At 38.7% G+C, this 25842-nt stretch overlaps 2 protein-coding genes across 6 annotated transcripts in view; one reads left to right on the plus strand and one right to left on the minus strand.

Annotated features, from left to right (window-relative positions):
* The window catches only part of CENPJ (centromere protein J), a 17476-nt gene extending 13870 nt beyond the window's left edge, over positions 1–3606 (plus strand). For 2 of the 5 annotated variants that reach the window (XM_015641357.2, XM_015641368.3), the window contains exons 12-17: positions 1119–1216; positions 1906–2004; positions 2110–2250; positions 2357–2441; positions 2535–2655; positions 3269–3606. In XM_015641357.2, coding sequence (XP_015496843.1) covers positions 1119–1216; positions 1906–2004; positions 2110–2250; positions 2357–2441; positions 2535–2655; positions 3269–3461 — 737 coding nt within the window. In that variant the 3' untranslated portion in view covers positions 3462–3606. Of the gene's footprint in view, positions 1–594; positions 1217–1905; positions 2005–2109; positions 2251–2356; positions 2442–2534; positions 2656–3268 lie in introns of those variants that run through there. The other 3 variants (XM_015641376.1, XM_015641387.2, XM_015641395.2) reach the window with 3 other exon arrangements.
* A 979-nt stretch (positions 3607–4585) lies between these two features.
* RNF17 (ring finger protein 17) overlaps positions 4586–25842 on the minus strand; it is a 41444-nt gene continuing 20187 nt past the window's right edge. The window contains exons 19-37 of the mRNA XM_015641347.1: positions 25435–25550; positions 24365–24485; positions 23509–23626; positions 21675–21896; positions 20614–20764; positions 19441–19559; positions 18738–18828; positions 17772–17887; positions 17148–17449; positions 15848–16011; positions 14931–15050; positions 12400–12480; positions 11601–11726; positions 9268–9372; positions 8557–8707; positions 7514–7649; positions 6041–6230; positions 5615–5716; positions 4586–4765 (exon numbers count right to left, since the gene is read on the minus strand). Coding sequence (XP_015496833.1) covers positions 5618–5716; positions 6041–6230; positions 7514–7649; positions 8557–8707; positions 9268–9372; positions 11601–11726; positions 12400–12480; positions 14931–15050; positions 15848–16011; positions 17148–17449; positions 17772–17887; positions 18738–18828; positions 19441–19559; positions 20614–20764; positions 21675–21896; positions 23509–23626; positions 24365–24485; positions 25435–25550 — 2528 coding nt within the window. The 3' untranslated portion in view covers positions 4586–4765; positions 5615–5617. The remainder of the gene's footprint in view (positions 4766–5614; positions 5717–6040; positions 6231–7513; positions 7650–8556; positions 8708–9267; positions 9373–11600; positions 11727–12399; positions 12481–14930; positions 15051–15847; positions 16012–17147; positions 17450–17771; positions 17888–18737; positions 18829–19440; positions 19560–20613; positions 20765–21674; positions 21897–23508; positions 23627–24364; positions 24486–25434; positions 25551–25842) is intronic.

The following is a 25842-nucleotide window of genomic DNA, read 5'->3' on the forward strand; positions in this document are numbered from 1 at the left end:
GAGTACATCACCACGTCAAAAGGAGATAGAGTAGGAACTGCCACAGGCTTGAGCATATGGATAAATACCTCATAGGGTGGGATTCTGGAGAGATCTGTGATGCAACCAGTTTTGGAGTGAAAAATGCTTCTGGTCATACTTGATGGTCTGAAGCACTGCAGAAGCTGCTTTCTGTAATCAAAAATTACATTCATTACGGACATTGGTGTTCTTCAAGCTGCAGCTGTTAGTTCCATCAGTCACAGAAGGGTTTGGGTTGGAAAGGACCTCAAAAATCATACATACAGTTCCAACCCCTTGCCATAGGCAGGGACACTTTCCATTGGACCAGGGTGTTCAGAGCCCGATCCAGCCTGGCCTTGGACTGTTCCAGGAATGGAGCATCCTCAGCTTCGCTGGGCAACCTGTTTCAGTCCCTCATCACCCTGACAGTGAAGGATTTCTTCCTAATGTCTAGCTGAGTGTGTTAATAGCATCAGAACTGCTCTGTGTCTCTTCAGAACCTTCTGTTACCAGGATCTGTGATCATATGAGCAATGCTGTGGCAGGTGTTCCTTGTTCACAGTTAGGAGCAAAGGCTGTCTGCCTTCCTAGGGGATGATCACCTATGGAAAGTAACTGCAGGATACTTTCTTGACACCTCTGACAGCTCATCTGACCATCATGTTATCTGATAGAGGAGTATGTTCCAGAATTGAAGGTAGTTTTATTTTAGTTATTTGATAGGAGAGACATGGAAAAAATATGCTGATCAGTTCCTGTTAAAAGCTGATATTCATCTTCCTTTGTTCATTATAATGCATAACTAATAAAGTTGTCTAAATTTCTAGGAGAGGCAAATCCTTTGTAAATGTACAGAGATAAAATAGGAGAGGAAGTGCATTAAATGTCCATTGTATTGGTTCTTCAGTTCTAGCTCCTTGCTGACACACAAAGCAATGGCAGTGATTGATTCTATTCTGGGCATGTGCCTATTCTTTTAATAAATATCCCACTTTCAGTTTCTACTGCAGTAGAATGTGGATGTCCTGTACAGCTTGAATTCCTATATAATTGTAATTGTAACTTAAATCATACTTTAATTTCTCAGTCCAGTTCAACTATTACATGTGTCTCAGTAGGAAAACTTTCGAGAACACCTGCATCAGGACCTGCTCATGACAGAAACAACCCTGAGGCACCGACAGCACTAGAAGATTCTGCTCAGACTTTTATGGTAGTAAATCCTGTGTCTTGATTTGATTTTCAAATCAGGGGGGAAAAAAGCCTAAAATACAATTGTGAATGAGTGTCTGGAGGGCGACTGATGAGACTGTTGATTCTTCTATTTATGTTCTTGAACTTTTATTGTCATAACAGAAAATGGCTGTGTACCAGTCAATGAGGAGTGTTTTACCTTTGCCTAGTAGTTGTGTTATTCTTTAGCTCAGGAAAATAAAAAGTAATAATTGCCTGCTCTTTTGAATTTTGCAAAATGTTTTACCTTTTGGGAGGACTGAAGCTTAAGATGGATGTTCATCTGCTCCACGTAGGGCAACTGTGCAAGGATCTTTTAAGTAGTTTAATTAATTCTTACATTAATTGCTGTAGGTTATACTTAGGCATTAGAGAACTCGATTGTTTTGTACCATGACATGGATTTTTGAAGTAAATTGAGCACCATTTAACAGTACATCACTGAATTCCACTTCAGTCCACTGACCACAGATAAACAATGATTGCTCAGTCTCCATCTCTTGTAGCACTTGCATTATACTTGGAGTTGCTCAAACCCCAGATTGTGGTTATGCCTCCCCATACTCATCTTCCTTCTGTGATGCTCCTTGTTTCCTAAAATACGTATCAGCCTAGGAAAAAAAGTATATAAAGACAAAGCTTGATTTGAGTTTTCGCTTGTCATCTCAGGATACCTCTCCTAATGAAGCTTATGTGTCACTACCATCTGCTCCTGCATTTACAGGCAGTGAAGAGATACAGAGAGAAACTGCTTATCCTGATGGAAAGGTAAAATGAGAGCTTGGCACTTGGAAATTTTGGAAGACGGCTTTTGAGGAAGATGAGAATGTGTGTGTGAGGGCTCAATGCTGACCTTGCTTGTGTTTTCCTTAGGTTGAGAAAGTTCTGAAAAATGGCTGTCACCTTATATTTTTCCCAAATGGAACACAGAAAAAAGTGGGCTCTGATGGGAAGACTGTAACTATAACCTTCTTCAATGGGGATGTGAAGCAGATTATGCCTGATCAAACAGTGGTAGGTATCTGATACCTGCATTTTCCAAAAATATTTGTTTATCTGCATGTGTACATTCATTTAAAACTTCTCATTAGTTACACTAAATCTCAACTGTTGTCTGCAGATTTATTACTATGCTGATGCTAAGACTACTCACACTACATACTCTGATGGCTTAGAGGTCTTGCAGTTTTCAAATGGACAAATAGGTAAAGAAATTATCCAACCCAACTTTTGGAATTATTGCCCATATATAGATATGTATTTATGTAATAAGTGTATTATCTCAAAATACATTTCAGAGAAGCATTATCCTGATGGCAAGAAGGAAATAACCTTCCCTGATCAAACAATTAAGAATTTATTTACAGATGGCCAAGAAGAAAGTATCTTTCCTGATGGCACCATTGTTCGTGTGCAGCGGTGAGCTTTTCCTTCTTGGGTCCTCTGGCCTGGGCAGGGGATGGGAACACCTGGGGCTCAGGGACAGGGGCACACTCTGGTGCCAGGTGTGTTTCTACAGCTCCTGAAGGTTTACATTTCAATGGACTGTACTGTGAACACATATTTACTGCTCAAGGTTTGGGTTGGTTGTGTGGTTTGTTTTGGTTTTTTTTTTTTTGGTACATGGAAGAGGCATAAAGACAGTGTATTGTCTCATACCCCAACCTAAGAGACTTCTCTATTTGTATATAATTCTAGAAAAAATATCTAGGAATCTGGCTGCTGCGGGGAACAGGTGTGACTTACAGCAGATAACAGATAGTGCTCAAAAGACCAAGTTTTAAACTTCCCTTGTACTCTAGTGATGGATTTGAGACAGATAAAGTGCAATGGAGGTTCTCAAGTATAAACAAGTTGTATCAGTTTTGCAGAAACAGGTTTTTGAGTATGAATCACTAAGATATTTAACAGATATTTCCAAATACTATTCTTAAAATCATCCTTCATTTAGGCTTACATATCTGATGCTTGTTCTGAGAATGATCTTATACCAATGCATAATCCTTGGGGTTTTTTTCCCCCTTTAATGCAGAGATGGAAGCAAAACTATAGAGTTCAATAATGGCCAGCGAGAACTCCACACATCACAGTTTAAGAGACGGGAGTATCCAGATGGGACTGTCAAGACTGTGTACATGAATGGACAGCAAGAAACCAAGTATGTCTCTGGGAGAGTCAGAGTAAAGGACAAGGATGGTAATATTATCATGGACACTAAGCTGTAGACCCTGTCAGAACTGTTGAAGTGTTACCACATCAGCAGAAATAATGTACATTTCTGTAAACAAGTGAAAATGCTTAAAGCTTCTTGTGTATATATTATTTATAGTTTTCTCTAAATAAATTTATTTTTCATTGGGTGCTACTACATCAGAGTTTTTCCTAGTTCTTTTTTCCATTTCATTTAAGAAACAGTCCATTGATTCAGTATTCAGCCATGTGGTGTTAAAAGGGTGCTTTTTAAATCAGCTGTCATGAACACTAACAGCTGTAGACCACACCTTATTTTAGACATCAGTTTACTTACTGCTTGACTTAAAAGACCAAAGGAATGGCAGTCTTGGGCTTTTCTCTTTCCTTCATCATCTTCTTTTCTTCATCTCAGACTTAGGAGGCAACAGCATTAGCAGAGTGCAGTGTCTGTTCTATAAACTGCTGTTCGGTACTCAAAGGCCTAGCACAGGTGAGACTGGGGAACAGGTTTATTCTCCAAGCTACTCAGAAACACCAGAAAACTACCAAAAGTCATCTCATCCAGTTTTTTCACCTAACAGGTATTTTTAAGCCTTTTGGGTCAAACTGCTTGATCAGCTGCTGTTACATAGTTCAGGGCTAAGTCGCTTTCAAGATGGGTGACAAACAATGGAGTTTTGGTCTTTTTTAAATGAAAACATTTTGAAAATGAGTACAAGCCTGAGCTCTGGGGTATTTGCCACTGCACTTAAGCCATGTCTGCTTAGCACCAGAGTATGTACCTGCAAGTGTGGCAGGATCCTTCCACTGCTTGTCCCATTGTGCCTGGGCACCGAGGTCATCTTTGGGATCCTTGCTTTCATGGGAGCTTGAAGGAACAAATGTGTGCAAGGCTCTGTGTATATGAGCGCAGACTGAAGCACAGCAGGTTCCCTCTGAACAGCAAGAGGCTGCTTTACTGAAAGGGTGACTGAGCCCTGGAACTGGCTGCTTGGAGAGGTTGTGGAGTCTTCATCATATTCCTGGACAATCTAGACAAAACTCTCCCTGAAGAGACTGGGAGGGGCTGAGCTTTACAGGTAAAGGATTTAGTAAAATAAAGAGACACCCAAAGAAACCTCACATACTATAGCAGTAAAGGAAAACAAGCTTTCAGTTGGATGCTGACCAAACTGTTTATTCCCAAACTCTGAAGTGAAAGAGGTGTAACACCACCAGAAAGAGAAAACAGAAACCAGCAACAATGCAAATGTGTTTCAGAACAGAGACGGTAACGCAGCCCCAGTGGTTTGCTCCCCATCTGGTGCTGCGTGGAGATGACTGTCACCAAATAAACCTGAAACACAAACAAGACTTATGTCACAATAATAAAACTATCATCTTCCCTCCAAGTCTTTAAACAAGATACTAGAACAAATGTCCCAGCATCAGGTTTTGATCTAATTCTTTACCACTATGCATTAGTTCCATCTGCTACTATGAAAAGGGTATCAGGGAACAAAACTTAAGGGTCCAAGGCCAGAAAAGATTGAGATGTGGATACATAGTTTCACTACTTCAATATTAGAAAGTGTTAGGAACATCATCTGTTCACATCTGCTAGAAGAGTGCTTATTAAATAGGAAGGCAAAATATGATGTAACACTGTTGGCAAAGAAATGTGAAAATCCAAGTCTCTGGTACTCCCCATGGATAACACATAGTATAAAGCTCTTAATTAAAAATATTCCATGTTTATCTAGACATGTGGACACCAGTATGTTGTCATGGATGTTTGCCTGAGCAACCACCAAGAACCACCAGCACCTGATAAAGATTAAAAGCAGAAAATAAAGAAGATTGGTTTTGATTGTTCAGGCAGAGTACACTGCCACATCTGCAAGTTGCCCTCTTCAGGTGTTGGCAGAAGCTCTTTATGTTATACCAGCCTAGCGTTCTTTGTTTCAGTGCCTGTAAGTTCTTAAAACTGTGGGGTTTCAGTCATAGTGTGTAAAAAGTTAATTTTTAACAGCTTTTTGTTTTACATTAACTACTTTACTAATAGAATGGATGTGTGGATAGAAGGGATTTTTTAAAAAATAAACTCTAGTCGTCCATATCTCTGGCACGTCATGCTTGGCTTAAAACTTCTGAAATCATCCCTCCCCCATGGTGTGAATTTGTGGTTCATGATCGCTGTACTCACGTGTCACTCATCCAACTCTGCAAGACCCATTTCTATCAGCTTTAGATGAACCAGATTTTCGTCATCTCCATACAAAGAAATGGTAACCTCTGGTGAAACAGTCTGAAAGTTTACAGTGTTGACAGTTACAGATTTAAATCTCAAGTTGATACTAGAAGATTTTACTGGTTGCACTCACTGTCTAAATGGAACTGTGAATATAAAAAGGATACCTCTGTTTTTAAGTAAAGAAAACTGGTTTCAAAATAACAGGAATGCTCAGAAACTTTGCAGAATTAGGAACACCACGCCATTTTCTCTTAGCAAAATTCCTTCACAGTAAATGGTTTTCAATTTTAAACTACGAAGGTTCACAGTAAAACAAAGAAGTAAGTATTTTAGGCTCAGCAAGAACTAGGGGAAAAAAAATAAATAAGCATGTCTTACAAGTATGGAAGCAGAGAGACGCTTTCCTTCAACACAGTCCACCATGGTCCACAGTGCTTTCAGGCTCCACTCTGGGGAGTAAGGAATTCTTTCCACGTTTTTGTCATCTGAAGCAGGTCTAAATCCTGCCAACAGAACTCGTACTGCCTGAACTGGATACTTCAGCAGATGACAAGGGATGTGACGCAACCTGAAACCGAAATGAGACGTGCTTGCCCACAGCAATCCACCTGCCAGTAAGGACACCAGGATGGCTGAGTGGCTCATGCAGCACTTTTATGGTGTGGGAACATGCCAATATCAGACCCAACAATTCTTCAGACAGGGCTAGGGCCCTCTGAAGAACTTAGCACAGAACAATCAAAAAGCAGCCCAGGATCAGAGACCCATCCCCAAGAGCTGAACATGGATCAGAGCACAGGAATCCAAGTGCGAATCATCACAATGCAGCACCACAAACCTCTGTGGTCCAAATGCTTCACGCCTGAATGTGCTCTAGACACACTACTGGAAATAGGTACCTGGGGTTTACATTATCAACTCCACATCCTTTATTTTTCTATTCCAGAAGCAAGGGAATGGGGAAGCAGAGTAGGAAATGCAACTCTGAAATGGAAGACACTGTCTCCCAAGACCCTAACAGACCATAAAGCACAGAATCTGTTCAAATCTCCATTTTTTGCATCATCTTCAGCAAGGAAGTGTACATTCCACAATAAGCTTGAGAGCAAGTCATTGTGATTAAGGAGTACATATGTGTGTGTATATATGTGTGTGTGTATATATGTACTATATATAGGTTCTATATATGCACTGTAGTACCATTATCATCCATAGATATATAAATGTATTTGTATGAAAAAGACAGGCTTAGGGAGTCTCTAGAAGCCTGGGATGTTTGAGACAGTCAGCTGACATCTGTGTCAGCACAGGAGCAGTCCAGAGCATCTCAGAACTGCACAGAACAGGGATTTACACTTCCATTTTCCACAGAGGCAGAGCAGGGTGTGTCCCACTCAGATACTCCCTTACCCCTTTCCTTTATTCCCCAGATGTCTTTTGTGTAGACTACAGACACACAGGATTGGGATTTGTTTGTACACCTGAAGGGCTCAGCCCTTGTTTTGAGTAAGGTTCTCAGGTGCAGAAGCAGATTAACCTGAGCCCAGTCATAGGTTAAGTAACCACAGATAATGGAGAAATCTGATATTATAATAATGGGCTTCTCAGAACAACCTGAAATGGAGAAACAGGTGCACAAACCCCACACACCCTGTAGACAGAAATTATTTAACCAGCCAAACCACTTTAACTGAAATTGAATAGTAAATTATGGTAAAGAATATATATATGTAGTTATATAAAATAACATACATATATTTATTTGTAAGTACATATTTTATGATCTAAGTGTATACATACATACACACACACACACAGACATTTTACATGCATTTTTTCTTACTTATTTACCTGCTTGTTGGGGCAACTAAGTAAGTACCATAGTCAACAAACTGAACCAGAATCTGCACAGGGACAAGCTGTGCAACAGAGAGGAGCTTTGCTCTATACCATAAACCATCCACATACTCTGCAAGGCAAGGCAGTTCTGTAAAAGAATGAAAAAAAATCAAAACCATCACATAATACCCCACAGTACTCAGTGCAGTACAAACTTGAAAATCCACTTTACTTTGTGACCAAGATTAAGTCTCCTCTTCCTTATCAAAATTGTCCTATGATTTTGTTCCATGCATCCTGCAATTCTCTCTGAACTCCGCTCCAATCAATATGATGCAATTTAAGTCAAGCTTCTCTACATCACATGGCAATGGTGAGAAGTAACAGCAAATTGCTTGGTGAAAAGACAGTGATCCAAACAGTTTTATGTTCCAACTTTTCAACTTGGACTCATCTGCACAATCCAGTTAGTAAACAGACTGATCTCCAACTGAACAGACACAGGTCTGGAAGACAGGAGGCAGATAATGCCGAAAATCTCACCCACAGCTTTGAGCTGACAAAATCAAGTACGAGGGAGAACTGTTTTTCTTCACCAGGTTTTAGACAGCCTTACTTGTGTTAGTTTAGGCCCAACAGCTCTGGACGTTCAACTGGTGCTCCTCTGGGCTCACACAACTTCTAAACCTTTATAGCATGATTTTCTGTACATAACCTCTGTCTTTTGAATGTTTAATAAAATTTTTACAGTTCAGTGACAGATGCCTTTAGGGAAAAGTTTTATTACTGACAAATGTGATCTAAAGTCAGCTCATAATCTAACAGGCATCAGGAGTCCGAGTTCTGTCCATCATTTTCCAGTGGAGAAGAATGACAAAAAGCATCAATTTAGTGAAGAGTAAAAACCTATTATAGTGTATCATGTAATTGTAGTGTGATGTTACCCCTTACTCTCCAAAAAGTTTATTTAAATAAGACACATAGAAATAGAAAAGGAAACTCAGGCTTTCTGAATATCTACATTAAACAACAGGGAAAATAAACATACAACATACCTTTTTTGAAGTTTGTTAGATGAGGAAGAGTCTTTACAATTTTATTGCACCACTTCAGGGCTTTAGTAAGGCTCTCTGAGTCACGGCTAGCAGCTCTCTCTGTGGCAGAGTGCTTAGTAAGGTTCCCAGAAGAACCAAGACAAATATAAGCCTATTTAAAGAAAAGGCTCTGATGTTACTATTTTTGCAGTTTAGAAACTAGGAATTCCAACCATTATTAAAAGATTACTTTTAATCCAAATCCCACTTTTGAAAGGTTCAGCACCTCCCCTTTCTTCTCTGTTTCATCATTCAACATTCAAAGTACATGTAGGAATCTTTTATTTGATCAATGCACAGGACATTCTGCCTTTTGCCTGGGAGATGGGGCAGAACTCCAGGTAGCTGTGTGGGCTTACACAGAATTCACTACTGCTCTGCCACATTAAAATCCAATGACCTATTTTCTTAATAAAAAAGCTAAGTACCAGACTGCAGTAGTGTTAATTCTTTAAATACATTTTTCTATAGAAATGATTAGAGTTTCACTGCCCCCACCTATGAGGTTATTTCAAATAAGAGTTCATTCAGAGAGCTGCCCCACACAACCCCCTGCCCCAATAGCTCAGGACCATTTTGCAGCCTCTAACGCTCTAAGACTACCAGCTGTGATTTCCTTTTCACCAGCTCTGTGGGACTGCTGCATGTCAGATGCTGACCAGACACACTTACCTCCTTAGGTGACACCAAGTGGGTAACGGTGACAGGAAAGGTTTCTCCCGGAACAGGCAGTGGCTGCAGCAGGTACGAAGGCGAAAGGTCCCCTTCAAATACCCCCTAGACCAAGACAGACTTCAGCTGAGCATCATATTGATTAACAAAATAGAAACTAACTTAGGTGTGACTTCTGGCTCGAAGGGGTTACCTAAGAAAGCAATAATAAAAAAAAAAAGGCAGCGTGCCCCTGATGGAAAAAACCTGACATTGCAATGCACAGACAGAGACTTTTCTCAGCAGCATGGCGTTGTCCAGTGTATCTTCTTTTAGAACCATGCATTTTACAGCTTGTATTCTACATGTCATTACTGCATTTGGTTCACCACAAAATAAACCCTAGTGCATTAAATTAAATGTAATTTAAAAAATTTACGCTTTTAGAAGGATATATGGCACACAGCTTAGCTGGATCATATGTCATGAAGAGACCTATTATCTCTTACTTAAAACATGATGTGTAGCAAAATGTACTATCTCTCAAAAATACATTTTTACACATTTACTTGAACACTCTTCATCATGCCCTGAGAAAAGCAGAGGCAACATCTGTAACTGGAAAATGAAACAATGAATTATGACCCTTTCTCTCCCCTGCAGGATCCGACAGACGATGCAGTATAAAAAATCATGATGTTCCTCAAACTTTAACTAGGAAAAAACAACTTTGTCCATTCAAAGTATGTACTCCTACAAGCAAAGAAAGGATGTCTAACTAAATCACAGATACACATAAACTGAATGCCAGATTTCTGCAGAACTATCAGGAGCACTCTGAGTCAGGAGCCACCTGACTACACTTGGACACACACACCTGGAATGAATCACTGCTGTAAATCTCAGCACACACTTGGAGGTTCTGATGCGTTCTCCAACATCCTACTGCCCTACCAAGAACCTTTCAGGCTAATGCCTAAGCTAGGATTGCCATATGGCAACAAAGCCCAGCTCCTAAACTCATCAGCACAGCTCTACACAAGTGCATCTCAAAGACAGTGATGCAGCACTGCAGCAATGGGTGCAGTGACCTCTGCAAAAGCCACCGCCACCAGCTGTGAGGCTCACAAAATAGAATGAAGTCCTTAAAAAATACACTTTAGCTGTCTTGTAAGAATGGCTGCTGAGTCTCTACAGCTAAAACCAGAATTGATTACTTTTGAACATGTTCAGAGCTGCTTGCTTCCCATTTCTGCTGTTTCTGAAGTGCAGCTCGAGTTCTGGATGCCTTGCTTCTTTTCTGGTCTACAACTGAACACTTCTGATGCTCATTTTCTTACAAAGTCACTTACTCCTGGAATTGATCTGCTTAATGCTATTAATTCCTTGAGGAAAGCACTTCAGGCATTCTGAATGCTTCTTGCTTACAACCTTCTTACACAGCTTTATTTTTGTTTTCCAAATGTCATTTTCATGTTAAAGGTACAAATCTCATTTCCAAATCTATATTTAGTTTGCTGAAAGCTGCATCATGCTGATTTTTATGAAAATGCAGTAAGAGACTGATTTACAATTAGTTTTCCATGTTATAAACTGAGGGAATTTTCTAAATGCATCACGAGCCCACTGCCAGAAAACTTGAGCCTTGCACCAGCAGTGACAGCAGCAGACTCTGTACCGGAAAATTACTTTCTGAAGCAAAGATGAATGTTGGAAAGAAAAGCACATTGGCAGACTGTAAGAGAATTAAGAGAAAAATGTTTATACAAAGTCTTAACCTCAGATTTCAAGAAACAAAAAAATTAAAGTAGAAATTACTTATGTATGGGTGTTTTGTGTTAAGACAATGAAGTTAGGTGGAAACTTCAATTCTCCTCTAAAGAACATCAGGTAAGTGTCCTAGACTCTTGGAATAAAGAGGTTCCTAAACTTCCCTATAAATCACTGGATTTATGATGAAACACTTGACTTAATTTACTCCATCCTTGCATATATTTCTATGAATAACTAATCCCTTCAAGTGATAAGAGTATTACCCTACTCTTTGTGTTTCAGAGGAACAAAAAAAATAGTTGGACTTTAAACAGAAGTGCAAAAATCTGCTTTCATTACAGTCCTTGAACAAACTCTTGGCAATTTGCTGTTCAAGAGTCATATCAGCACATTGTAGCTCCCTGTGCTGTGCTGCAGACCTGTGTGCTTGGTCCTACTGCTGCTTACAGCACAAAACCACACAGAAATACTAAAAAAATAACAAATCCTCCAAGGCTACAACAAGCAACTGAATAATCTTTCCAATGTTAGAACAGCAAAAGGGACAAACAGACACAGACACACACATACACGTGTCTCACCAGCTTTTGTATGTCCTGGCAATCTTCAGCAACACAGTACTTCTGGTATGCCATGAAGGATGAAAGTGACATCCCCCCAAAATACAGGCTGATGGACAACTTGCCCCATGGGTTATCTGGTAATTCCTATTTACACAGGACAAAACAGGACTGTGATAGTAGAACTGGGACTGAAGTTATAGAAGTAATAACCAGAAAATTCAAACCTCTCATGCTGATATGTGTAACACTCAGATACAAGACTGAGATGCCTACTAACATCAGTTATAAAACAAAAGGAAGTATCTCTCTTTCTGATATGGCTGCACCAATTGCTCATGCTAACACTGAAATATTATCCCATGTTTGCACACTCAAACCCTTCCCCTTCACAATTTATCATTAAACTGGCTTGTTTTCAGGCAGCTTTTTACAGATGATGTGCTCCCCTATAATTTTAATAAATAAATTTTATTTTAATAAATAAATTTAGGCACATCCATACTTAATTATGTCAGAATTTTATCACTTAAAATAGAATTTACAACCATTTATGCTGCTGATAAGTAGGTTACTTATCAGAATGACAACTCAGTATGAACAGGGTAAAAACAACACTAACTCCAATGGACATATTTAAGAATTCAAAACCATAATAAAGGTAAAGTCATGGGAGAAGGAAGTTTAGTTGTGTTTTCTGTTTTGTCTAAGAAATACATTTACTGCTATACTCCTTCATGTACCATTCTTAATGCCAGTTAAAAGGAAGAAGACAACAAAAACTTTGCTTCATTCCACATCTGTGAATGAATTAGGCTACCTCAACATGAATTTCAACCTCTTCATTTTTCAGAAGTTCTTGAAGGTAATCCACCGCATCCTGCTGCCAAAAATTTCCAATCTATTTAGAGAAAAGCAAGAAACACACACATTAAGAAGCTAACAAGCAATATTCTTCCTGTTCTTGGGGTAGATGATAATACATGACTATCATAAAAAAAAAAATTGACTTGGAAAACATACATCATTAGTTTGATTTGTCTACAATGATTTAAATGCTATCTGCTATTTGGTGTATTAAAATTTATGTGACAATGCAACCCACAATTTTCAGATCCTGAAATGGCTTAGAAAGAGACGCTGCTTTGCAAATCTAACCAGTATCATGTACAAATTAATGTATACAAGATCATCCAAAGCATAATCCAAAGAATTATAGAATCTAAGATAACACATAACAAAACACAGAATACCTTAAATACTTCTTTTATTCTCTGCTGTATCTGCTTTCCAACCTGTATGCTTACAAGCCTGTCTTTCATAGAACCATAGTCTAGTTTGGGTTGGAAAGGACCTTAAAAAGATCGAGTTTCAAGCCTCCTGCCATGGGCAGGGGCACCACCCACTAGACCTTGGCTGCTCCAAGCCCTCTCCAACCTGGCCTTGAACACTTTGGGGATGGGGCATCGACATCCCTGGGCAGCCTGTTCCCATGTCTTGCTACCCTTGTAGCAAAAATTTTCTTGCTGGTATCAAATCACAACCTGCTCTCTGTCAGCTTGAAGATGCTCCCACTTGTCCTATCACTCCATGACCTTGTAAAGAGACCCTCCCCAGCTCTCTTGTAGCCCCCTTTAGGTATTGGAGGGTGCAGAAGGTTTCCAGGCTGGAGACTTCTGTTCCCCACAGTGAACAGCCCCAATTCTCTCAACCTGTCTTGACAGGAGAGGTGCTCCAGCCCTCTGATCTTCATCGCCCTTCCCTGGACATGCTCCCATAGGTGCTGCTCTTCAGGTGCTCTCCTGCTGACCTGAGATGTCTCTCCAGGCTTGGCATGCCTATGGATCAAAGATGTTCTTCCTCTTCTCTGAGAGGTGGGCCCCACAGCACCCCAGCAGACCAGATTCCTCAAGGTGAGTGCCATCATCCAAGCAGCCCAACCACTGGCTGTGGGAACAGTCCTGTAATCATTTCTTAACTCACCAGACTGGACTGCACCTTTCAAACACCTTCCCTCTGACAGACAGGACTGATGAAAAAACTACCAGCAGACCACAGATCCTTACAAAACACTCTTGGGATCTCCAACCCCTGCAGATACAGTCAGAAACAGTCTGAGGAGTACCACTAGCGCTAAGAGGAATAGGTAACTCTTGCAGTGGGTAACAGTAAGTGGACTCTGCAGGGCCTGCCAGCCTCTCAGCGATGTCCCAGACACAAACAGGAAGGAGCACCATCCCTCTCTAGACCTCTAGAGAGTGTCATGTCAGCACAGGGATCCTCAGAACCTCTCTAAAGGGAGAACCTACTCTATCATCCACTGCCTTTTGTCAGCTGCACTGGGGGTTATGTGGGGAGCTGCCCTCCTCTGCCCCAGCCTCTCTCCTTGTGTAACTGCTTTGTCTTCAGGAGCAGCTTGCAGAGTGATGAAGCAGTGCTGCAAGTGCACCTCACACTCTAGGGAAAATCTCTTCTTCTTGCATGTCCTTGCCATTGCAAGCTTCCATTCTTCTGCATTATTGTATTGCCCCTTCTCTCTTCTACCCGTGTTGCTGGGAGGGTTTCTGGCTGTTTGGCTGCAGGTCCACTGCAGACTGCACTTGGAATCAGCTATCCAACTCCTCCTCAGCCTCCCTGATGCTACACAGCCCTCTCACCACCTGCTACAGGAGGTTTCCTACCTGGACATGCTACACTTCCCTGAAAGGTTCCCTGCCTGTCCCTGCCCCACATATTGCAGGCACCCCACTGCCCCTGCTGGGGCGGCAACCTTCCTTACTCTATCAGTTTAACTGCTTCCAGCAATAAAAGCAAGCTGGTTATTCCAGTAATTAACTTTTACTAAGTGCACCATTCAGAGTAAGCAAGGTGTGGTGGTATGTGAAGGCTTTATTTACATACCAATTACTTACTGACAGAAACCCCTAAAACAATTCACCTGTATTAGTTTAGGTAGTTTCCTACACAGCCAAATTCTGAATGTTAGAAACACGGGTTTGCAGGACTGGAAAATTTCAGATTGTCTGGGCATTCTGCATTAAGAAGTCCAGGACTTACTTTTTGTCGCTGCCATTGCAAAATGAATTACCATTTCAGAGTATCCCTCTGCCAACCCTGCAGTGTCCTGTCTCACAAAGGTTTAACTCTGCAGACAGCAATCTTTCAAGCGTGGCCCCCTCATAAAGCAAATCTGTTGGGTCCTGATAAGGACCCACTGAAACAATCCTCATGATCTCTCCTCTGAATCCTTGCAGGCAAGAGAAGATACCAGCAACAATTCTCAACCTTTCTGACTAAGCAGGGTATTGATTTGAGTAGCCACCTACTAACACTAGATGTGCCATTACTCACCGGCAGAGTCTTGTAGAGCTGACATGGGATGCAAAATGGAGGAATGCTGGTGTAAAATGTAGTTGGATACAGGTGACACTGAGGAATGCTTTCTATGTAACCATGATCTATGTACTGTACCTATAGGAAATACAAAGATTTCTTGAAATAATTTCTGGTTTCTACATTAAGTTTAGTAAGGGAATAAGTTCATTTACAGCATTACTTTTCTGGAGGGAAAAAAACCTAATGGTTTGATGCTAAGTAGGTGATATGACAAAGAGGAAAAGCAAGAACGGATTAAAAAAGTAGCAGATTAGGAATTCAGTTTAAAAGCTTCTCTTGCAAGAATTCCTACCTTTTGTGGAATAACAAACATCAGCTTAAAATTGAAAGGAAAAAAAAATGTGACCTAGGATAGATTTTGCAAATCTGCATTCAAAAATCATGAGCAGACTCAAGAGCTTAGGTAAGATTAACTGCTAATGAGAAGCTCTACACCTGTGCAACAGGAAGAATTCAAAACAGACAACTGATACTTTTTGGGTGGGGATAGAGCAGGCGTGGGATGCTAAACTTAATTTTCAAAGCATTCTACATACATATGGTAAGAACAGTAAAATAAAAAACCTAGAAAGAATTACTTACAGGAGATCAAGTGCAGCTTTTTACTTAAGAAAATTTATCATTGCTAAGGAAACCACAGGAAAAATTATGACAACTGAAATAGACAGATTTGATCTTTAAAATAAATGTGAAAATGAGGGCAGTAATCAACACTTTTAAGCAGAATAAACATCTGCATAATAAGGTCAGCTGAACAAAAAAATGTGAAATCCATTATTTATTTCAGAGGATTAGATGATATGCCTTTTTTAAACATGCATATACAGACATACATACACCCTCTCCCCTTCCCCCCATACAATCAAACTTACCTGCAGAGTACTACCGCTGACTTCTACAATTCTAGCTCGATACCACATAGTATCTGATCCTCTTACAACACAGGCTTCTCCCTTTTTCCAGCAGTAGGGTATAAGGAGACCAAGGCCTTTGAAGGTATTTTGTATTTCAGCCATCAATTTGGTTAGTGCAGTTTCTTAGGAGAGGGGATGAAAAAGAAAAAATTATTAAAAATAGTCCCTAACATTCATGCAAAACATTTCCATCATTAAACCCCATCAGATTCAGATCAAGACATGTATAAACATAAAATACATGTGCCTCTCCAAAATATATTTTCCAACACTGATACAGTATGTATGTTCAATATGAGTTACTACTTAAACAGTAAACTGCATTAATTTCCAATTCTGAAGTCATTAGTAATTCTGAATTCTAATCTCAGAAGAACTTATACAAGAGTCTATAAATTTTGCAACTGACACCTAGGCAGCACTAATATCAGAGCCAAACAAAGCATGAACAAGACAACAACTCCCAGACCACTGTTTCAGTGGTAGGACACCATGAAATAACACAGAAGAGGTGTCCAGAAAAGACTTCTTTGCTACGGGTACAGCCTACAGCAAGGACTGCAGTAAGGATAAACAGTCTTTTGTGCAAGTGGAGTTACTGTACTTTGAATTTCAAAGTTTTATGAATAAAAATAGCTACATAATCTAGTAGTTAAATGTACTTGTGGGGCAAAAAAGATAGAATTAATGTCCTCATACGTAAATATTTCTCTGAAGCACAATATACTAACATGGAACTGAAGACCGACACTGCAGCTGTCAGAAGAAAATAATACAAACAGAAAACATTGTGAGATATAGAATGTATCACAATGCAAATAAACAGCCTGAAGAAACTGTATACTGAGCTTAAACTGAAGGAAAAAAATTCAGCAGTATCTGAGAACCAAGGTAACTTCCAAGAATCATTATGACTATCTTCATCATTTTGAAGTAAACTACATTTACTTTATCAGTCAACATTACAGAATAAAGCACTTGCTGCTTTATCCATTACAGCCTAGAGGAGAAAGGCAAGTAACTGCCCATCCAAATGCTTTGGGTTTTTGGATTTTTTTGGGGGGTTTTTTTTGGGAGGGTGGAAGGACAGAAAAACTGATTTAACAACAGAGAGAATCCTTGCCCCTCACACCAAAGGACATCACCTCCCAAGAGGAATCTTTCAGAACAGTGAATATATACCAGAGTGTTCTAGTATACACTCTGATACTCAAGAGCACTCAGATTCAAAAATGTATTTTTTTCTATGTAAACTCACCAAATGATTTTGGTATTATATAAATCGTTCCATCACTTCCAATACAACTCACTACAGCCTGGAAAACTTTTGCTTCAGGAACAATGGGAGATTTATATACATCATCCATTTCTGAATGCGGCAGTGGCTTGTCTGTTTTGAGTGACTTTTGTTCACTCTCTGAAAGAGTGGTATTTTCCTCTGGAACGTTCTTGTTTCTTGCATATGTAATTTTGGAATTGCAACCATCCAGCTGTGCATTCTCCAAGCGTACTTCAAGATGCTCCTTGGAGACTAAGCAAGCCCCATCAACTTTACCAGTTCTAGAAGATTCAATCAAATATCAATATATTAACTAACAAAGAACTTGAAAAGTGCAAAATTACACAATAATGCAAATAAGAAAACCAAACACAGAAGTGGCAAAGGTATCTCAAAATACTGTCAAGCATCTCATCTACAAACTTAAGAGAACTGAAATGTGCTGTGAATACAAAAAATAACACCATACTCAAGGAATTCCATTGAAGATGGAGTTCTATTGCTAGAACTGTAGAACATGATCCAAATTTTTTGATTTACTTATTAGTTTGGTCAAATATGAACATCAGAGTCTGAGAGACTATAAGAAATAAGTATCCAAACCTTCTGTTTCTAAGAGCCAAACCCTGTTCAATAAGGAATTCAGAAGTATCAGTCATTTTTCCTGTTTCATCTTTGAAAAGAATTTTCACAGGCAACGCACAACCCACATCATTTTCCTGGAAAAAATTGGAGAGAGCTGGATAACATATTACAAATACACATTTCCTCTAAACTACAAGCATATTTTTCATTTTATTGGTACTGTCAATCAAACATCCTCAAACAACTGATGCCCACATGAGAAGACAAAAATTTATTTAATCCATATGACAGTTCCAATCATTTTACCAATTTTCCTACACATGACATTAAAAAAGGTTCTAGAATAAAATATTGCTCTTTTCCTCAGCTTTTTTAATAGAATCAAGTGCCAAACACTTGTTTTTCAGAAGGAGATTTAAACCCATGCATAAATAACTTCACTCATCACTGCTTTATTTCCACACACACTGTAAAATACCACTGGCAGCTGCCAAGAGATGCTGAACAAATCAAACTCTTCTAATAATCCTGGTTTGTTTTTTCTTTTTTTTTTTTAAACTGTGGAAGAGATCACTTACTAATGATATTCATACAGGACTGGATTAATTCTTTCAGTCTCTGAGGCCTGAAAATATAGTAATATAGTAGCTGCTGAAATCATTCTCATCAAGAACCTGAGCAGCTTGTTTGTCTGACAGAAAGGCTGTCAGCATCTAGTGATCCCAAAGATACACCTACTATTCTTCAGCAACCTAATCTATCAAAGATGAAGTTCTCTCCACACTGGGTAGCCAGCTGCTCTAATGCTCCAGTGAGTTACAGAAGTAAAAAAGATGGAGCAGCATCTTTTTCCCTAGAGCAAACAGCTATACAATCAAGCTCTATTCGTGACATTTTGAAAGGTAAAATATTCAGGAAAAAAATCCCAAATTAGCAGAAAGCATAACAGAAATTTTATAAATACCACTGGTTTTGATTACAAACCTGTATGACTATTTTTACTTGTGCTCCAGTTAGGTAATAGGATAAGCGTTCACACACTGTTGCTGTCCACTGTGTGCTTCCACCTGTCGGTCTAACACAGAACAAATTATACTCTCTAGGTACAAAAGAAGTTGGCATCTCTTGACTACAACCTCCAACTCTTCCCTCTGCTAAAAACTTGGCTTTTTTTTTAAACTGACTAAACTGTTACAGAAAAAAAAAAAGAAACTCTACTGCAGTCAAGAGTAACATGAAATCATTATGAATTTCTGGATTTCTGCATGAGGAAAAATTAAAAACGCAAGCACAAAACTTCAAAATGAGGAGGATCATGAGTTCTTGAAGTTATGACACCTGTCATAACAGTCTAGAAAAAGAGACCCTTGTTCCACAGTTTCACAAGATCAAATTCACCTCAAATTCTGAGCCAAGGAAAAAGAGTATTCAATGAAATAAATCTGTTCATTATTTTGTGATTCAACCTATAAATATTATTTATTTCTACAGCACAGTTTCTGCTTTACTACTATACAGTATAACCCTTAGAAAAACTCCAAACCTTTATTTAATAAATCACAGCCACCACCCCATTTCTTTATTCAAAAAGAAAACCACATCCAAATCTTAGATAATCAGTGCTAACAAATAATAATAAGTCATTATTAGTTTCTAATGCTGTCACTTAGTATAAGGGAAAGACTACCTTATTTCTGTCAGTGAACACTCTATTGCTAATGTCCTAATGGTCTTCATGTTTTCCTCAAGTTTTCTCAGACAGCTCACTTCCACTGTTTTTTCAGCTCCAGAATCATAAAGTAGTACCTGTTACAGGCAAGAAACAAAAAAACCCCTCTTACTGTTATCTGTAAGAAATTATAATTCAAAGCATCCCTGAGGACGTTAAAAAATTCCAAACATTACTGGGATTCAACAAATGCCTTTTGCACTGAAATACTTCATCACAACTCAAGCAACTACCACAGCATAGCAAAAGGACAAACTGTACAAATGTGCTCAAAGGGGGTTGAATAACTTTACTGACTTTTTGGTAAACCAAGAAACACTGAAGTAGCTCCCCTCCACCCCTTGCTTTTTATTCTGATGGGGTTAAATAGCTGTTTGAAGGCTCTTAGGCTCAGAAAGTAGGTGGTGCACACCTGAAGTACACCAAGTCCCATTTCTGCTTCCTGATAAAAAAAACCCCTGGTCACAACCTGATAATGGTGGGAAAAAAATCAACAGCAATCCAGTCCTGGGATGTCTGTATGATCAAAAAGCCTTTACTCCTTTACTTTGGAGACACAAGTATCTAGTCACAAAATGCTTATCCGGGTGCTCATTATTTTCAAATTGGTACAACAAAACTCATGTTTCAAGCAGTGCTGTGTGAGCTTAATTGGGAATATGTTATAGCTACGTGGCACAGTGCATCACCATCAGTTTAGGGTTCATGCAACTGCACTACCTGTGTTCCTGTGGTGTTGCACTTGGTTCAACTGGCTCCATCTTTTAACAAGGAGCATTACGTTTGAATTACTGCGACACCCACTTTCACACACTTTCTGGAATCTAAAATGAATTGTTAGACTTTATCTTGGAAATCTCTGCCATCTTCCAAAGGGTAGGGCAAATAAACAGAAAGTCAACCTCATGAGCCTTCCTCAACTACCAGATTCCCTGCTAAAGGCACCTGAGCTTTGACAAGACACTCAACTGATTTGCAGCAATGTACAGCACGACTTAGACTCTCAACAGAAGCAAAAGAGTGCAAGAAAATATTAACACACAAGAAACAAAGATATGACTTTATTTTGTTCAGTGAACATTTTCAAGTTTAGAAATAACAGTATGAACCCTGTTATGATATGAGCTTTACCTCTGCACTTGTTTCAGAGACAATCCTGCTTATCTGACCTCTGTGCCACTGTCCCACATCGTGTATGTAAACAGCACAGTGCATTTCACTCTCCCACTTCACAGACTGTGGCTGGGATTCCTTGTAGATGGAAGCCATCTCCTCCTGTAAACTAACATTAAAAAAAATGCTGTTCTAGTGATAAAATCTAATGCAGGAAAAAAACGGCTTATTCAGTCACTGTTTAACTAGCATACAATGAAGTTCTACTTTTTTAATAGATGCACAATACTGCAGTTTTTCTTCATGACATAGAAATACATGAAGTGGGAGTTACAAAACACATGCATCCTGATGAAAAGTCTATTAAAACCTATCATGTTAACTTAGACACTGGACTTAATCTGAGCAACCCTAAGTGCTTTGTATGGCACTATTTGAAAAGGACACTGTTTTCTCCTGACAGCCTGAGTGTGGTACTAGATGTCATGACTACCCAAGTGGAACTCAAAGTAGTTACAACCAAGAAGATGAGAAGACAAATAAATAAACAAACAACTTGCACTAAACCATGACACACTCCTTTAACTATCTTCTAAGAGTAGGCATGACTACCTGAATGTTACCCAAATATCTACCAAAGGCAGGCTGATAGACACCATGTCTAGAAATTGTCTTTAAACATCCTAACAAGATACTGGAAACATTTTGAAAAAAACATCCCTGTTATTACTAAGACTTGGGACACAGGTTTTATTTAATCAGATTTCTAATGAGGGAATGGGAAGGAGAGAAGAAAAAGAAGGAAGATTTAATCTTTTTGGACAGTGTTGCCCTCACCAGGCCCCAATACTTACAATAAAACTAATTTGAAATATGAGTGAGATCATATACTTAATTTGGAATCAGAGCTACTCAACAAGCCACAATATAGTGCCAATCTCTCTTCTGCTCCTATACTTTCCTCAACAAAGGTGTATACTGTGTCAAATGCAACTCTCACCAGAGTTTGTTCTAACTGTATTTCACCACCTCTTAGTAAGAACAACTTAACTGAAGGCAAGTTCTTTGAATTTTAGTACCTTTTCAGTATACTTTCTGATGACAGCAATTGAACAAAAATTTTACTAGGAGACACAACATGACTAATTCTCCCATGTAATTCCTTGTTACAGAGTGATCTGAAATCTCCTTCATCTACAAGTTCTGTGTCTACAGGAATTAAAGCTTCTGAGGTTTTAGAAATTTCTTCTAGAGGATCATCCCATATTTCACTGGGCCTTACTTCAGTTCTTTCACTGTACCTATAAAGAGCAAAAATTAATTAGAATGGAAAGTTTAAACAGATTTTAAACAAAGTGAAAAAGGCTAAACAACAAAATAACAGGAATTATTCAACATGAAGGAAAGTGAATTGTAGCTTAGACAAAAACATTTGCAAGTGCTACTTCTGAAACACTGATGATAGTAACATTTTTATTCTCATTCAGAAGGTATCCTTGAACATTCAGGGAACAGAAGAGATAGCACAGGGAACACCAAGATCATAAGAACAGAAGATCTGGAGTGGGCCTCTTGCCCCACAAAATAAGGGACAAAGGCTTGTGGAGGGTCCATCCTAAAGCACAGGAGAACAGAAGAAAGGATCAGCATGGCTAAACTGCTGTGTCCTGACCCCAACTCCCTGCACTACTCACTGCTTCCCTGAATGGACTGAGTGTAAATTAAGTGCATGAAAGGAAAGAGGAGCGTGGAATAAACTTGACTCTGGGAATGGGAGAGGGTAGGTGCTACAAATGCTTGTCTTCTGTGCACCAATGCCTCAATTAGTAATTAAATCTTTATGCTAATTAGTAATAACTAAGTAAAATCAAGCTTGTTTTGCCTGCAACAGTACTTGGTAAGTGATTTCTGTGTCTTTATTTTGACCCATGAATTTTCTTGCTTGAGTTTCTTTTATTTTCTTCCCAGTTCAACTGAAGAAGGGGGAGTGAGCAGGGGATCATAAAACCCACTTTATTCAAGGGATCAGTGTTACACAGCAACTCATGCTAAAGGAATATACTTGACTGAAGGCTGGAAGCATACATCTAAATACAGATGGGACACAACAAAGTACCTTTGTGACAGGGAAAAAACAACTTGGCTCTTCAGGTTACATAACTTAGAAAAATCTTACTAAAAAAATGGTGACTGTGACAATAGAGTGTTTCTAAGATTTAGTTACATTTCTAAGCTACCAGAGAAAATTCACTTACATCCTTCCTCCTGAAAAAAGCAAATTTAGGAATTTCCTTTTGGAATGAAAACTTCCTATTTAATGAAGTATTTCCATCAGTATTCAGGAATTATTAACAAAAGAGTAATTATAGATTTTCATGAATATAGCTCATGGATTATCTTGGTAAAAAGACAGCCATTTAAATGCAGCAGTGTTATCCTCATCAGCCTCATCTCCCCCACCACACTTCCCAACTCTGCTGTCTTCCTAACTCTTCTGTTGCTGTCACAGCTGTTCACACAAGTGTTCCCTAGTAAGAGATCTCTCAAATAGATCATTAACCTTAGGTGCAGGTTTAAGACACAAATTCATTTTCTTACTGCATGGGAATGAGAAACTTAACAGTGAACACTTGGGAAGATTTGGCACATAGGGACACTACAAGTATGATGCAAACATTTGATCTCCAATTTTTTCACAGGTACAACTTCAATACATTATTCAAGATTTAGTTTGAGAAATTAACTATCAAACTGCAGTTACACTCTACACCAGCTGAAGAATGTGATTTGAAAATTAATTTATCACAGATATGGTAAATTCCAGCCCCTGGAGGTGACACACCAACACCAGCAGTTTCAATACATAAATTCTGTATTTTCAAGTACTTTAAAAGTTATGCATAGTGTATTTACCCAGGTATGTAGGATGCTAAGTCCTCCTCAACTAGCTGGCAGTTAATACTCATTTTTCTCCCATTATCAGCAGAGGCATTGAAGAGTTCAACGGATAAGATGTTATTATCTAAAATTTCTGTGAATGAATAACATCAACATAATTAGTGCCAGTCAATGTCAGTAGGAAGACCATGGTTTTAGAGGAATGACAAACAGTACTAAAAGACAGAATTCTCCAAAATTACATTTCTTGTACGAAATAATTGATTCTGAACATCAACAATATGCAGACGGTTAGCTTTGCATGTATCTATAAAATTAACTTAAAATAGACCAATAATCACAAAATGCTTTTGTACAAAAATCCAACTGCTATACATAATTCTGTTTATTAAATGGGTTCCAAATCATCATTCCACAAGGGCTGAAAATTAAGTAGCCACATATGAACAATATATGGTATTGAGAAAAATCCTACTAAGGCATATATGTGTTTTCTGAAATGATTTTCATTTTTTGGCAATATTTTAGAGCAGAAGCAATCACACTCCCAGCTACCAGTAGTGTAAGGAAACATTAAGGACAGCTAGTACTTTTGGAAACAAACCTATCTGAATAACCAGAATACTTACATCATGTAACACTGGTGTGGTCTGTAAGACAAGACATGAACAGAGCTTTTGTTTCAAGTTTTACCTGTTATGCCTCCTCCAACCAGAGGACAGAATTTAGGTATTCATACTCTGGGCTATCTCCAGCAGGTATGAACACAAGCATTTCAAATAAACACTATTTAAATATAAAAGTGATTGCTTCTATACTGAGTCAACTTAATAATATGTAAAGAGAAATTAATACACTACTGACAACTTACCAATAACTGAACACAACATAAGCTTATCTTCAGTCATTTCTTTAAATCTTTCCTTGGCTTCTCTGTTCCACTCATTTGCCCCTTTGAATGGCTCAATGCAAGCCAGCCTACATCTGATTGCCTGAAGAATAGCCCAAGATAATACAATAAGCATCACATACAGTTCAAGACCATCTCATTACAACTGGATCACTTTGTACTTTGTACTCATGCAAGACAGTACGACCTTGGCTTCTGGTTCCACATTACCACAACATGATTTAATTCAAAATGACCCCTCCCTTCCCAGCTGCTGAGCATGAAACTCACATTCAGAGATCTTCTTGCTGAAACACAAAGAGCTTAAATCTCTTTGCCTCCCTTTATAAGGCACAGAACTGGTGCAGAGATCAGTAAAGATTATTGCACGGAATTGACAAAAAAAGCCTACTGGTGCCTTCAACTAGTTAAAAAAAAAACCCCTAACAACATAATGAAGTTTCAAAGTTCAGCATAATTGTGATTGGTAATCAAAACTATCAAATGAATAGCAAGGACAAAAATAATTTCTATTTATGTGCATTTTTTTTATTTGAAGAAATACTTTGCCATTTTCATTCCCAGTCAGTTTTCCTCCTTGTCAAAAGGGGGACACTCCAACCATTCCTCAAGTTAAAAAACCACCAAAATTTAAATGCTATACACCAAACAAAAATGTATTAAGAAAAATCCCCTTATTATGAGATTATAATTTAGAAGGGAAAGACTGCAAAAATTAATTTGGCTTACTATGGAATTAAATGTAATTTAAGGGAATTAAATACACAGGTATATACACATTGTATGTATACGTCTTCTGCAGCATTTATACTGTAAGGCAATGTTAGATTTAATTTACACCTGAAAGGTATAAAAAAAATAAATCTAAGGGTTTTCAATAAGCACCCAAAACATTGAGACACTTTATAGTGGTGGGCAATAAAGGAAGTTCCTTAACATTTTATTTATGTATTTCAGAAGGTGAACAACTTTCTCCTTCCCCTCTCATTCACTGATGCCGTTAATTCTGAGTTTTTAATCTAGTCATTTACCTTTTCTGGGAAGCTCAGAAACTCCTGCTCCACTCTGCGTATGTCTTTATTAGTTAAGTTAGCAATGTTGCCATAGTCAACATATTTTACCAGAACTTCCTGACAACTTGGCAGGCCTTCAAGGAAAACAACCCAAGTTATTTTAACAAAAAAAATTAGTATCTGACACAGGTTAAAGCACCAGAATTTCAGAGCAGAAATTTCATATGGCACATTCAGGCCATATGATCACCCAGTCAATTTTCTGGAATTTTTATAACCCAATCAAAATGAGTATTCTTTAGAAGCCAGCTCTTTCAGGTCCCTGAAATGACAGCCCTGGTATTTTGGCCCCCTTTGTGAGACACTGGCACACTGAACACATGCCAAGTAAACATGTGAGCACAGACATGCTACGCTGCCCACATA

Source organism: Parus major, chromosome 1, assembly GCF_001522545.3.
Source record: "Parus major isolate Abel chromosome 1, Parus_major1.1, whole genome shotgun sequence".
NCBI classification, from domain to species: domain Eukaryota; kingdom Metazoa; phylum Chordata; class Aves; order Passeriformes; family Paridae; genus Parus; species Parus major.